Source organism: Convolutriloba macropyga, chromosome 11 (genome assembly GCF_964194025.1).
Source record: "Convolutriloba macropyga chromosome 11, txConMacr16.3, whole genome shotgun sequence".
NCBI lineage: Eukaryota > Metazoa > Xenacoelomorpha > Acoela > Convolutidae > Convolutriloba > Convolutriloba macropyga.
In genome coordinates, this window is record NC_134478.1 from 35,262,292 (window position 1) to 35,275,574 (window position 13,283).

General features: G+C 39.3%; 1 protein-coding gene across 8 annotated transcripts in view; it reads right to left on the bottom strand.

Moving 5' to 3' along the window:
- Positions 1–2,407: 2,407 nt before the first annotated feature.
- The window catches only part of LOC142349558 (AMP deaminase 2-like), a 71,199-nt gene continuing 60,323 nt past the window's right edge, over positions 2,408–13,283 (bottom strand). For 7 of the 8 annotated variants that reach the window (XM_075401195.1, XM_075401191.1, XM_075401196.1 and 4 more), the window contains 3 exons: positions 3,360–3,569; positions 2,908–3,080; positions 2,408–2,701 (listed from right to left, as the gene is read on the bottom strand). In XM_075401195.1, the coding sequence (XP_075257310.1) occupies positions 2,602–2,701; positions 2,908–3,080; positions 3,360–3,569 (483 nt within the window). In that variant the 3' untranslated portion in view covers positions 2,408–2,601. The remainder of the gene's footprint in view (positions 2,702–2,907; positions 3,081–3,359; positions 3,570–13,283) is intronic. The other variant, XM_075401197.1, reaches the window with a different exon arrangement.

Genomic DNA, 13,283 nt, shown 5'->3' on the forward strand with positions numbered 1-13,283 from the left:
TCACCTTGAATTACAGACTTTTACCAATTGCTATACTTTACAAACTAAGCTATTGTTAAAATCCAATGTTCGAAAACAGAAGTCAACAATCAAAAACGGAGGTAAATGCTCGAACAGAAAGAAGTCAAAATTCAAGTCATGAACAAACTTGCTTTCTGCTAAAAAAAAAACCTGTAGAATATCATTACTCCTCTTCGAGTCGTAAAAACCAAGAGCACCGCAATGTAGCTCCGCTCAGCTTACCAAAATCGTCACTTCAATTTGAAAAGAACAGCGCCCCAATACAATTCAAATTGTTTAAATTGTAAAAAGAATAAAAGCGCTAAAGTTACCGGCTGAGATGAGGACGGCTATTAAATTAAATCGTTACATGAAACTTTCGGTAGGACTGCTTTTTTAGGGCTTAGTATTGCTCAAACACTTGGCTCTATCACCTTAGCGACTTTGGTTTTCACAGGTATTCCTTCTTTCATTGAACGATTTGGGGCAGCAAGTCACTTAAAAAGACCCAGAAAAATGTTGTGAAGAGTAATTAACCACCATAACGCGCAAATCCATAAACAAACACGCCATTAAAAAAATCTTATTCAAAATTTAAAAAGACCCAGAAAATGTTGTGAAGAGTAATTAACCACCATAAACGCGCAAATCCATAACAAACACGCCATTAAAAAAATCTTATTCAAAATTTTGAATATTGAATAAATAATAATGGAAAATTAGTATAGGGCTCAAACGACTGATAGGTGGAGTCTAAACATCATAATTTCATGTCTCCTCAGCAGCTTCGGTGATTATTGCACTGGTAAAACTCTAAAAGAACTGCTCCAACTTAATGCCCTCCGGGTTTCCCTTTTTATCCGGTTATTGAGAATGAAAAGTCAAATGGTCAAACGAAAAAAGTATGCGACGAAAAGTCTCCAGTACGCCCAATCGCATTACGAAAACACCAACAGGAATGATTTAATTGCTGGACATTTCCTTTGGTAGGGGTCTCAGCAGTCATTGGTCGTAATTACATTATAGACTTCTGTTAAATTTAAAGTGCAAAAACTGAAACCAAAATCAGAACTTTCAATTTGACGTTAAACAGTGAACTGCTACCAATTGATCTAACCTGCTTTCAAAAAGAGAAACGGTCCAGCAAAAATTTTGCATTGAAAAGACACGACTACAATAATTGCTTTAAACTGCGTTCGAAAGCAACTAATTATGTTGAAAACAAGCTTCTCCTACGCAACAACCAATGTTTATCTCACTAAGATATAGCTCAAACAAATTTGCCCTGATAATACCCCCCCCCCCCCCCCCCAACAGCAGTACCTAAAGCGTAACATTCCTACCTTCAATAAATTCGGAGGATTTCCTGTTTAAAAATTTGGCTTCTAATAGGAAAATTTTTTCTTGTCAAAAAGATATATTAATGTCATTTAATATTAGCACGAAGCAATCGACGCAATCAGTTAGCTACAAATAATTGGCCTACTGCTAAAGATGCAATATATTACGTAACTACACTATCTGAAAGTCTTTGTTTTGAAACTAGTTCTCTAATCATTTACACAATAATCAGGTTGATTCACAATCATGGTTGGAATAAACCGGCAATGGTTAAGGAAATCATCTTAACAGTATTTGTTGATATAAATCAACTGCATATGTACATCTAAAATGCAAACTATTAGCACCTCTTTTCGATGAAATTACGGAATTCAGTTTTGTTCGAAGAGCTGTCTGTTTCTACATTAAAAACTACTTTTAATAATTTCAAAACTGACTCTGGCGGTACACGTTACCTGGATAATACAAAACAGAAATTCGACAACGTGAATGGAGTGGTTCGCTATTTGTCCACATTTTCCAGTCGATATGCTTAATTAGCTAAATTTGGAGTGCACAAGGAACTAAATTTGTTTTGTAGTCAGCAGCTAAATTCTGAACCCCGAATAACTATTTCACTATAGTGTACTTAAGACTTTAATGGCAATCACTGTCTGAAAACCACTTGGATTCATTTAGAAAATGAGGACGCAGTCTTTCGAATTAAAATTGCGGCATTATTTTTATTTGTATTTGCACCATTGGAAATAAATCAGTTGTAATCTAATAGCTTCGAAGGATACAAGCATACAAATAGATGTCACGATAGATAGGTTGGTTACATCCAGAGAAAGAGAGGCAGAAGGTGATACAATAAGAAGGTACCAAAGAGAGAATAATTTAGCGATGAAGAGAGGTTATATTTTACTTGTTTTTGTAGTTATCCTTATGCTGACAGAAGTTGCACTATTCGGCCGAGAATTGCAATAATTTCGAAGCTCTCTATGGATTACACTTGCTCACAGTACAACACATAACTTTGTATTTTTTTCAAAAGCAGTAATAATCGGTTCCAAACTGAGTAAAAAATAAATTTAAAATCTAGTGAAAAGTGAACTTCTGCCATCACAAGAGTAGCATGTATTGAGGTATAGTCTGTAGTGTAGTTATTGAGGTACAGTTCATTTGCGTGATGAATTTGTAGAGTGCTTAACTCGTGACTACTGCTATTGTCGTTATTGTTGGAGACCATTGTTACGATGGAGAGGATGGATGGATGGATCATCCTACAGTTATGGTGTCATTTTCGTTAGTTTGAGGATGCGCCGGTCGGTGGTTGAAGTAAATGAGTAACATGAGCTCATGTACCAAGCTCTCGTATCTGAAAACCATCACTTTTCTTTCTGTTTTAGAACTAATTAATTGCTGATTAACACAAAAACTAAGAAGTTCTATAATCGATTTCCCTCGATATTCAGCATTTAACAACCCATCATTAAGCATGGTAACACTGTCGTTGACTAGCTATAGTTAGACCCAATGAAAAACTTGACTCAGATGTTAGGCCAGTGGCATTCGAATTTGTACCTGTAACAGACGCGTATATCGGGCACGTTTGTCTGGTTGATGTCGTTGCCACCTGGCCCGTCGTCTTCCCAATTTTTGCCGAGCCAGATGGCCTTCCTGGCATTGGCAAAGCCACTCATCGCCACACTGTTTCTGGCTAGCTCACACATGTCACACGTGCTCAGCTTCCACACCTGCAGATGGAACAAAACTTCACTTGTTGATTGCCTATAATCGAAGTACAGAAATTTGTGAGTTTCGTAAGTACGACTCAAAAGTAAAGCATACCACTATTTCAGTACTGCGAAATAACGCGACCAAACATTTATTAGTTAATTTGTACCCAGGAGCAATTGATAAACTCATCTCAATCGAGCACAATACAGTACAAACGATGTCACCGATCCTGTCATATCCTTCTGACAAAACAAGTAGCAAACAATTCGTACAACTTGATGATGAGTGAATAGTACCTGAGCAGCAATGCTGTACTCCTCCATAAGAGGCTCCCTTGTAAAGTGGAACTGGAGGGGGTCATCTGTGGAGAGGGATACATTGAGACCTCTGGCATGGTACTCTGGCAGAGGGTTCTTGTGGTAGTTGAGGAACAGCGAATTATTGGAGAGAGGAGACATCGCAATGCCCACTTGGCATAAATAGTACAGGTATTGCAACACTGGACTCTACAAACAAAACACAGTGTACAGAACCGATTATAAATATTCGCAATTTCATTACAGGGACAACCCTTTATGGCAGCCGCATCTGTGCCAGGTTCAACTCGCAAAAGGTTCCTAATATTCTTTCAGCAAATTAATGGTGAAAACGGGGTTATTTTAACTGTCCGAAACTTTTAACTACCTTGAATTACTTTGATCGCAAAGCTGCATTCGATCTGAGAATGCGACTTCAAAATATATGTAATAAGACAAATTGCGAACCAACAGATAGCAAGAACAAACAAAAGAATATCAGATGTATAAAATATAAAGCCTAGTGCCACACCTCAGAAAACCTCCAACTTCCACTAACGAAACTTCCACTAACGAAACAGCCGCCGCTGACCTCACTAAACCAAAAATGGTGACTACATCGTTTAACACTTTGTCTACAGATTTAAATGCCAATTAAAACTGACGGTTTTTCTATTTTTTTAATTTTGCTTAGGTAAGGTTGGCTAGGAGCTTATTGCTTGACCCGTATAGTCCTTTTTGGTTTTCCACCAGTTATGTTGATTGTTTTTACTTGATTTTTCCAATCGCTCGCTCGTGGTTTGAGAGCAATTCGTCCTACTTCAGTCGTTTATCTTTACCGAATCTAATAAAGCTGCAAAAAATTACAGCAGTTTGTAACGCTTAGAAAAAATATTGCTATATTTTTTCTCTTGACCTATTCAATCCCAAAGGTGACCACATAAAGAACCAACATAAATGGTAGAAAACAAAAAAACTCAGATAGTCAAGCAACTTAAGCTCCTTACTTAAACAAAATCAAAGAAAATAGAAACCCCATCAGCTTTAATTGCCATTCAAAACTGTAGAAAGTCTTTAACTATGCAGTCACCATTTTTAGTTTGCGGGTGACAGTAGGTGGAGGGAGAGAGGGGTTAGGTAGTGGGGGCGGGAGGGTGAGCGCGGTTATGTAGTTAGGAGTGGGTAGATGAGGGGGCTGTTGGAGGGGAGTGGGTTAGAGTTGCTTATTGATATTTGGATGAGGTAGCTAGGAGATAGAGAGAGGGGCATTTATTGATTCATAACATTTCGGAATGACATTAAGTTGACCTAACAACTGTGCTTTATTGCCCTACAATACAATAAGCTAACGTTCACGAGCAGAGCTAAATGTTCATTAAATGTACATCTGTTATTGAAGGTTCCACTTTAAGAGTAGCTTATTTTGTATTGTATAGTAATTAGGAACTGCCCTCACCTACCCACTCCCAACTACCTAAACCCTTCACCCACCCACGCCAACTAACTACACCCTCTCTCCCTCCACCTACCGACATCCGGACACCAAAAAAAATGACTGCAGCGTTTAGAACTCTGTCTGCAGCTTTGAATGCCAATTAAAACTGACATTTTTTCTATTTTCTTTGATTTTGCTTAGGCAAGGTTGGCTAGGAGCTTATTGCATGACCCTTACAGTCCTTTTTGGTTTTCTACCAGCTACGCAGGTTGTTTCTTATTTGATTTTTCCAACCGCTCGTTAGTAGTTTGAAAGCAACTCGTCCGACGTTTGCCGTCTCTTTACGAATCTAATTAAACTGCAAAAAAATTCGAGTAGTTTGTAACATTTACAGAAAATTTTTGACTGTCGTCAATTTTTTTTAAACATTTTTCTGACTTTTTCAATATCAGAGGTGGTTAGTGGGCTCAACGTCAGCTGTTTTCCGACAATCGTTTGACAACTTACCTAATATCTCCACCCTCAGATACCTACACCCTCCCTCACCCACATACTTATGACCTTAGCCGCCCGCCAGCCTACCAATCCCCCCCAAACCTCCCACAGTCATGAGTAAAATTAGGGCCTGCTTTTTGAAATACTTCAGTTCGGTCAGGTAATTCTTTCTATTTTGTTGATGTTTCCGATTTAAGCAGAACACGAGCTCCTTCTCTTTGATGCTCCTGACCTAAAGATTAAATTTTGCTTCGTTTCCGGTATTCTATACCAGCTATGTTTTTTTAGCCCGATCAATTTGACTTTTTCCTTCGCGAAAATTTACCTCTGTTCCCTGAACGTTAGACTTTAAGAGTAGCTTAATTTTGTATTGTAGGGTAACAAAAACAGGTCAAAAAGTTATGAATCAATAATGTAGCTATCCCTATCCAAACTTCCATATCCAGACATCCTCTAATTTACTACCCAACTACTCCCTCCAAATATCAGCATGCAACCGTTACCCACTCCCCTCTAACGGCCCCCTCACCTACCCACTTCTAACTACATAACGGCGCTCACCCTTCCACCCCCACTAACTAACCCCTCCCTCTCGCCACATACTGACACCCGCAAACTTAAATTGGTGGCTGCGTCCTTTAAGACTTTGTCTACAGTTTTATATGAGAATGGAAGCTGATGGGTTTTTCTATTTTCTTTGATTTTGTTTTAAGAGCTTACATTGCCTGACTATTTGAGTCTTTTTCTGATTTTTCCCATTTATTTTTCTGATTGTTTATGTGGTCACCTTTGGGATTGAGAAAATCAAGAGAAAAAGTAAATTAAAATTGACGACACTCAAATATTTTTTGTAAGTGTTACAAACTGCTGTAATTTTTTGCAGTTTTATTAGATTCGGTAAAGATAAACCACTGACGTCGGACGAGTCGCTCTCAAACCACTAGCGAGCGGTTGGAAAAATCAAATAAAAAACAACCTACACAACTGGTAGAAAACCAAAAAGGACTATAAGGGTCACGCAATAAGCTCCTAGCCAACCTTACCTAAACAAAATCAAAGAAAATAAAAAAAACCATTAGCTTTAATCGCCATTTTAAACTGCTGTTAAACGTTGCAGTCACCATTTTTGGTTTCCGGGTGTCGGTAGGTGGAGGGAGGGATGGTATAGGTAGTTGGAGTGGGTAGGTGACGAGTTTATGTAGTTGGGAGTGGGTAGGTGGGGGCAGTTCCTAATTACTATACAATACAAAATAAGCTACAAAATTAAAGTGGAACCTTCAATAACAGAAAATAATCGCGAAGGAAAAAGTCAAAATGCTTCAGCTAAAAAAACGAAGCCTGTAGCATACCTGAAACGAATCGATGAGTCATGAAAGGTAATCTTCAGATCAGGAATATCGAATAGAAGGAGCCGGTGTTGTACTTAAATCGGAAACATCAAAAAGAAATAGAAAATTTATTACCTAGCTGAACTGAAGTATTTCGAAAAAAGGAGAGGCAAGGCTGTGGGAGGTTTGGAGTGGTTGGTAGGCTGGTGGGTGGGGAAGTGGATAGTGGTTGGAGAGGCGGTAGGTATCTAAGGGCGGAGATAAGTGAGGTGAGGGTAGGCAGGTGGGGTGGGGGTTTGTAGTATTTTGGGATAGGTAGGAGAGACTGTTATGGAAAGAAACCTTTTCACAATGGCCTTACGACCTTGAACATTACCAGCAATTCTTGATGACCATATATTAGTAACTAAGCTACTCTTAAAGTCAAATGTTTGAAAACAGAAGGCAACGTTCTGAAACGGAAGACAAGGCTCAAAAATAAAAGTCAATATTTCATGAACAGACCTGCTTCACCTGAAGAATATATTTCAGAAAACAATATATGGTAAAAAAAAGTTTCTTTAGTTAGGAATGTGGGTAGGTGAGAGTGTATCTAAGAATAGCTTCGATCTAACTGAGACAAAAAAAGTTTCAATAAAGTTTCAAAAAACTCAAATCAGTGTACCGTTTCCGTTATATTCTTAAACTTTACTTAGTTCAGCTTCCAAACTGAAAGCTACAATAATTTCAACTAGTAATCGCTCTAGTGGTCTTTGAAAACACAATGCACAATGACAGGTCTTTATCGAATTATCCCGTTTCTTCTGATTTTGCTGTTTTGACATTGACCGTGTTCAGTACATTGCGTAATTCAATACGTGGAAGAATTTACAATCCATTCAGTTAAGACAGTGAGTGAGGTAAGTCACGAGTCAAACGTGACTTATGTCATAGGAAAAATATGATCAAAGGTCAAGCGAAGTCGAAAAAAGGAGAGCACCTACAGTTGAGAGGCTGACGTCGGTTATAAATAACTCCAATATCAAATATATTACACAATACGGTGTCTTGTTTCATGGCTGCTGCTCTTCCTGATCGCTGCTTAGCATACAGCAAATCCAGAGCAATCTTAAAACTTATCCACTCAAACATAAGAACAATCGTTAGACCTGTTCGAAAAGCACAATGTGCTCAGTTTATTTGAATAACATCTTCAAGAAATTGTATATACTTCAGATCAACTAAATTATACAGTGCTCTAGTATCAGCAGAAATACCTCCCAAAAATGTCGAGAGCCAACCCTCTGGCCAGCTCACTTCATTCGTCTATCATTTCCGTTTCCAAAAATTTCATTGTTAATAATGATCTGATCAAATTTTCATGGGTAACGCCTCTTTGTGGGTAAGAAGATCCCTTTACATGAACACTAACAATACAATAAGCTAACGTTCACGAGCAGAGCTAAATGTTCATTAAATGTACATCTGTTATTGAAGGTTCCACTTTAAGAGTAGCTTATTTTGTATAGTAATTAGGAACTGCCCTCACCTACCCACTCCCAACTACCTAAACCCTTCACCCACCCACGCCAACTAGCTACACCCTCTCTCCCTCTACCGACATCCGGACACCAAAAAAATGACTGCAGCGTTTAGAACTCTGTCTGCAGCTTTGAATGCCAATTAAAACTGACAGTTTTTCTATTTTCTTTGATTTTGCTTAGGCAAGGTTGGCTAGGAGCTTATTGCATGACCCTTACAGTCCTTTTTGGTTTCCTACCAGCTATGCAGGTTGTTTCTTATTTGATTTTTCCAACCGCTCGTTAGTAGTTTGAAAGCAACTCGTCCGACGTTTGCCGTCTCTTTACGAATCTAATTAAACTGCAAAAAAATTCGAGTAGTTTGTAACATTTACAGAAAATTTTTGACTGTCGTCAATTTTTTTTAAACATTTTTCTGATTTTTTCAATATCAGAGGTGGTTAGTGGGCTCAACGTCAGCTGTTTTCCGACAATCGTTTGACAACTTACCTAATATCTCCACCCTCAGATACCTACACCCTCCCTCACCCACATACTTATGACCTTAGCCGCCCGCCAGCCTACCAATCCCCCCAAACCTCCCACAGTCATGAGTAAAATTAGGGCCTGCTTTTTGAAATACTTCAGTTCGGTCAGGTAATTCTTTCTATTTTGTTGATGTTTCCGATTTAAGCAGAACACGAGCTCCTTCTCTTTGATGCTCCTGACCTAAAGATTAAATTTTACAACTCTTTGATTCGTTTCCGGTATTCTATACCAGCTATGTTTTTTTAGCCCGATCAATTTGACTTTTTCCTTCGCGAAAATTTACCTCTGTTCCCTGAACGTTAGACTTTAAGAGTAGCTTAATTTTGTATTGTAGGGTAACAAAAACAGGTCAAAAAGTTATGAATCAATAATGTAGCTATCCCTATCCAAACTTCCCTATCCAGACATCCTCTAATTTACTACCCAACTACTCCCTCCAAATATCAGCATGCAACCGTTACCCACTCCCCTCTAACGGCCCCCTCACCTACCCACTTCTAACTACATAACGGCGCTCACCCTTCCACCCCCACTAACTAACCCCTCCCTCTCGCCACATACTGACACCCGCAAACTTAAATTGGTGGCTGCGTCCTTTAAGACTTTGTCTACAGTTTTATATGGGAATGGAAGCTGATGGGTTTTTCTATTTTCTTTGATTTTGTTTTGTTAAGAGCTTACATTGCCTGACTATTTGAGTCTTTTTCTGATTTTTCCCATTTATTTTTCTGATTGTTTATGTGGTCACCTTTGGGATTGAGAAAATCAAGAGAAAAAGTAAATTAAAATTGACGACACTCAAATATTTTTTGTAAGTGTTACAAACTGCTGTAATTTTTTGCAGTTTTATTAGATTCGGTAAAGATAAACCACTGACGTCGGACGAGTCGCTCTCAAACCACTAGCGAGCGGTTGGAAAAGTCAAATAAAAAACAACCTACACAACTGGTAGAAAACCAAAAAGGACTATAAGGGTCACGCAATAAGCTCCTAGCCAACCTTACCTAAACAAAATCAAAGAAAATAAAAAAACCATTAGCTTTAATCGCCATTTTAAACTGCTGTTAAACGTTGCAGTCACCATTTTTGGTTTCCGGGTGTCGGTAGGTGGAGGGAGGGATGGTATAGGTAGTTGGAGTGGGTAGGTGACGAGTTTATGTAGTTGGGAGTGGGTAGGTGGGGGCAGTTCCTAATTACTATACAATACAAAATAAGCTACAAAATTAAAGTGGAACCTTCAATAACAGAAAATAATCGCGAAGGAAAAAGTCAAAATGCTTCAGCTAAAAAAACGAAGCCTGTAGCATACCTGAAACGAATCGATGAGTCATGAAAGGTAATCTTCAGATCAGGAATATCGAATAGAAGGAGCCGGTGTTGTACTTAAATCGGAAACATCAAAAAGAAATAGAAAATTTATTACCTAGCTGAACTGAAGTATTTCGAAAAAAGGAGAGGCAAGGCTGTGGGAGGTTTGGAGTGGTTGGTAGGCTGGTGGGTGGGGAAGTGGATAGTGGTTGGAGAGGCGGTAGGTATCTAAGGGCGGAGATAAGTGAGGTGAGGGTAGGCAGGTGGGGTGGGGGTTTGTAGTATTTTGGGATAGGTAGGAGAGACTGTTATGGAAAGAAACCTTTTCACAATGGCCTTACGACCTTGAACATTACCAGCAATTCTTGATGACCATATATTAGTAACTAAGCTACTCTTAAAGTCAAATGTTTGAAAACAGAAGGCAACGTTCTGAAACGGAAGACAAGGCTCAAAAATAAAAGTCAATATTCCATGAACAGACCTGCTTCACCTGAAGAATATATTTCAGAAAACAGTATATGGTAAAAAAAAGTTTCTTTAGTTAGGAATGTGGGTAGGTGAGAGTGTATCTAAGAATAGCTTCGATCTAACTGAGACAAAAAAAGTTTCAATAAAGTTTCAAAAAACTCAAATCAGTGTACCGTTTCCGTTATATTCTTAAACTTTACTTAGTTCAGCTTCCAAACTGAAAGCTACAATAATTTCAACTAGTAATCGCTCTAGTGGTCTTTGAAAACACAATGCACAATGACAGGTCTTTATCGAATTATCCCGTTTCTTCTGATTTTGCTGTTTTGACATTGACCGTGTTCAGTACATTGCGTAATTCAATACGTGGAAGAATTTACAATCCATTCAGTTAAGACAGTGAGTGAGGTAAGTCACGAGTCAAACGTGACTTATGTCATAGGAAAAATATGATCAAAGGTCAAGCGAAGTCGAAAAAAGGAGAGCACCTACAGTTGAGAGGCTGACGTCGGTTATAAATAACTCCAATATCAAATATATTACACAATACGGTGTCTTGTTTCATGGCTGCTGCTCTTCCTGATCGCTGCTTAGCATACAGCAAATCCAGAGCAATCTTAAAACTTATCCACTCAAACATAAGAACAATCGTTAGACCTGTTCGAAAAGCACAATGTGCTCAGTTTATTTGAATAACATGTTTAAGAAATTGTATATACTTCAGATCAGCTAAATTATACAGTGCTCTAGTATCAGCAGAAATACCTCCCAAAAATGTCGAGAGCCAACCCTCTGGCCAGCTCACTTCATTCGTCTATCATTTCCGTTTCCAAAAATTTCATTGTTAATAATGATCTGATCAAATTTTCATGGGTAACGCCTCTTTGTGGGTAAGAAGATCCCTTTACACGAACGCTACCGGACGTTCAAAATACAATTGTCGTCAGTATCCGACAGCAAAGCAGTATCTGTTAATATCACTGTGACGCGTCGTGTATTGTTCCTTACTCTATTTATTTTATTTAAATTTGCATTTAAAAGAACGAGAGGTTTAAAAGAATATAAGATTTCTGTTTTACACCAAATCAGGTATGAACTCGTGCACCTCGCTTAACAGCCATAGGTCTTACCACTTACGCTACAAAGGCGTAATTTTTGCGTCTTTTACCCTGTGTACCATCATTTTATTGTGCAACGACTTGTTTAGTTTTGCCACGTTGCATGTTTAGGGAGGGCTAAATCTCGTTCAGATTGCTTTCTCGTGCGCAATGCTTCGGTAGTAGTCAGGTGGGGTTCAGGGATAATAGCATTAGGGGGAGCAGAGTGGGGGCGCACTAAGAGAGCTGCTCATCCACTTAATGACCAACTGTTTAAACTGTTTTTGAAGATGTACTGTTTTTGAAGGCTCAGACAGAAAACCAGTCAAGCAAAAACTGCATAAAAAAGATCACAGGACTAATATAATCGGTACAAAAGGTTTCAGAGCAATCAATTAAAACATAGCCGACTATTATCGAGCGAATCGCTCTCAAACGGACGGCGAGCTGTCGGCTTCGGTAGTAGCCAGCTTGGGCTTGGGTATGCTAGCATTAGTGGGGGGGGGGGGGGGGGTTACCGGTGTGTGTTTGTGGGGGGTGGAGGCAGCGTTGGGGGGTGTCAAGCGATGGGGGTAGGGTTGCGAAGGCTAGACGAGGTGGGTTCAAATCGGCAAATGGAGGATGGTGGACAATGGAAGTGTTGAGGGCGATGGAGGCTGAAGGGGGGTGGGGGTGACCGAGGGGTGTCAAACTTTTCAGATTAAGAACCGCCCTTCCCACCATAAAATTGTCTCATCAGAACAATTTTGGTGAATCGCATTCTTAGAGTATAGTAAAAATTAAGGCTCTAAGAGAACATAATGCCCTCCGAGCGCTATCTGTTTTCCGTTTTTAAGGAACAAAAGTAAAATGACAAAAAATTGCATTAAAAAGACCACAAGACTAATATAACTGGAACAATTATACGGATTTTTCCGCCTCTACATGTGCTCGAAGCCCTGCCCTTCGTTAAACAGCCACAGGTCTTAACCTTACGCTACCGATGGTTGTAGTTCTTGTCTACTACCCTACATGCATCTGCAATTTTTCGGTCAACAAATTGTATGCTCGCATTTTTATAGTGCTAACACATGAGCTTCAAAATGTCGTTATAGCGCGTCTCATTATTGCGGTATAGCGCGTATAGAAGGACCGACCGTTAAAACATGTGAAGATAGGAGCGATATTAATCATCGCGCTCAAGTTAGACTTACATTTAATAACATAACCGACTAACGTCGGGCGAATTGCTCTCAAACGACCGGCGAGCGGTTGGCTTTTTCAGTAGCTAGCCACGGGGGTGCACCCGGGGCTGATGGGGGCAACAGCGGGGGGTGGGGGTGGTAACAGTGAGGGGTTTCTTCAACCTCTAAGAACCGCCCTTCACACCTTAAGTATAAGTCTCGAAAACAGTTTGAGCTGAAAGTCTCTAAGAGGACTTAAGTCCCGCTGGGGGCTACCTGTTTATCCCGTTTTTGAGGACGAAAAGTCACATGGGTCAGACGAAAAATCGGTCGAGCAAAAAATTGCATTAAAAAAGACCGACAGGACTAATATAATTGCTACAAACTTCGTTTGAGAGCAAATTATATACTAGGAACTAAGATAGCATACTGTTAATGTTCAATGTAAAGAAAGCAGAACTCAGCGTTCGAAAACAAAAGTCAATGCTTGAAAACAAGTAAGTCAAAGTTTAATTGGAACAAACTGGCTTCAGCTAACGAAAATCCTGTAGTGATAAAAAAGAAGAGCGCCGAAATAGT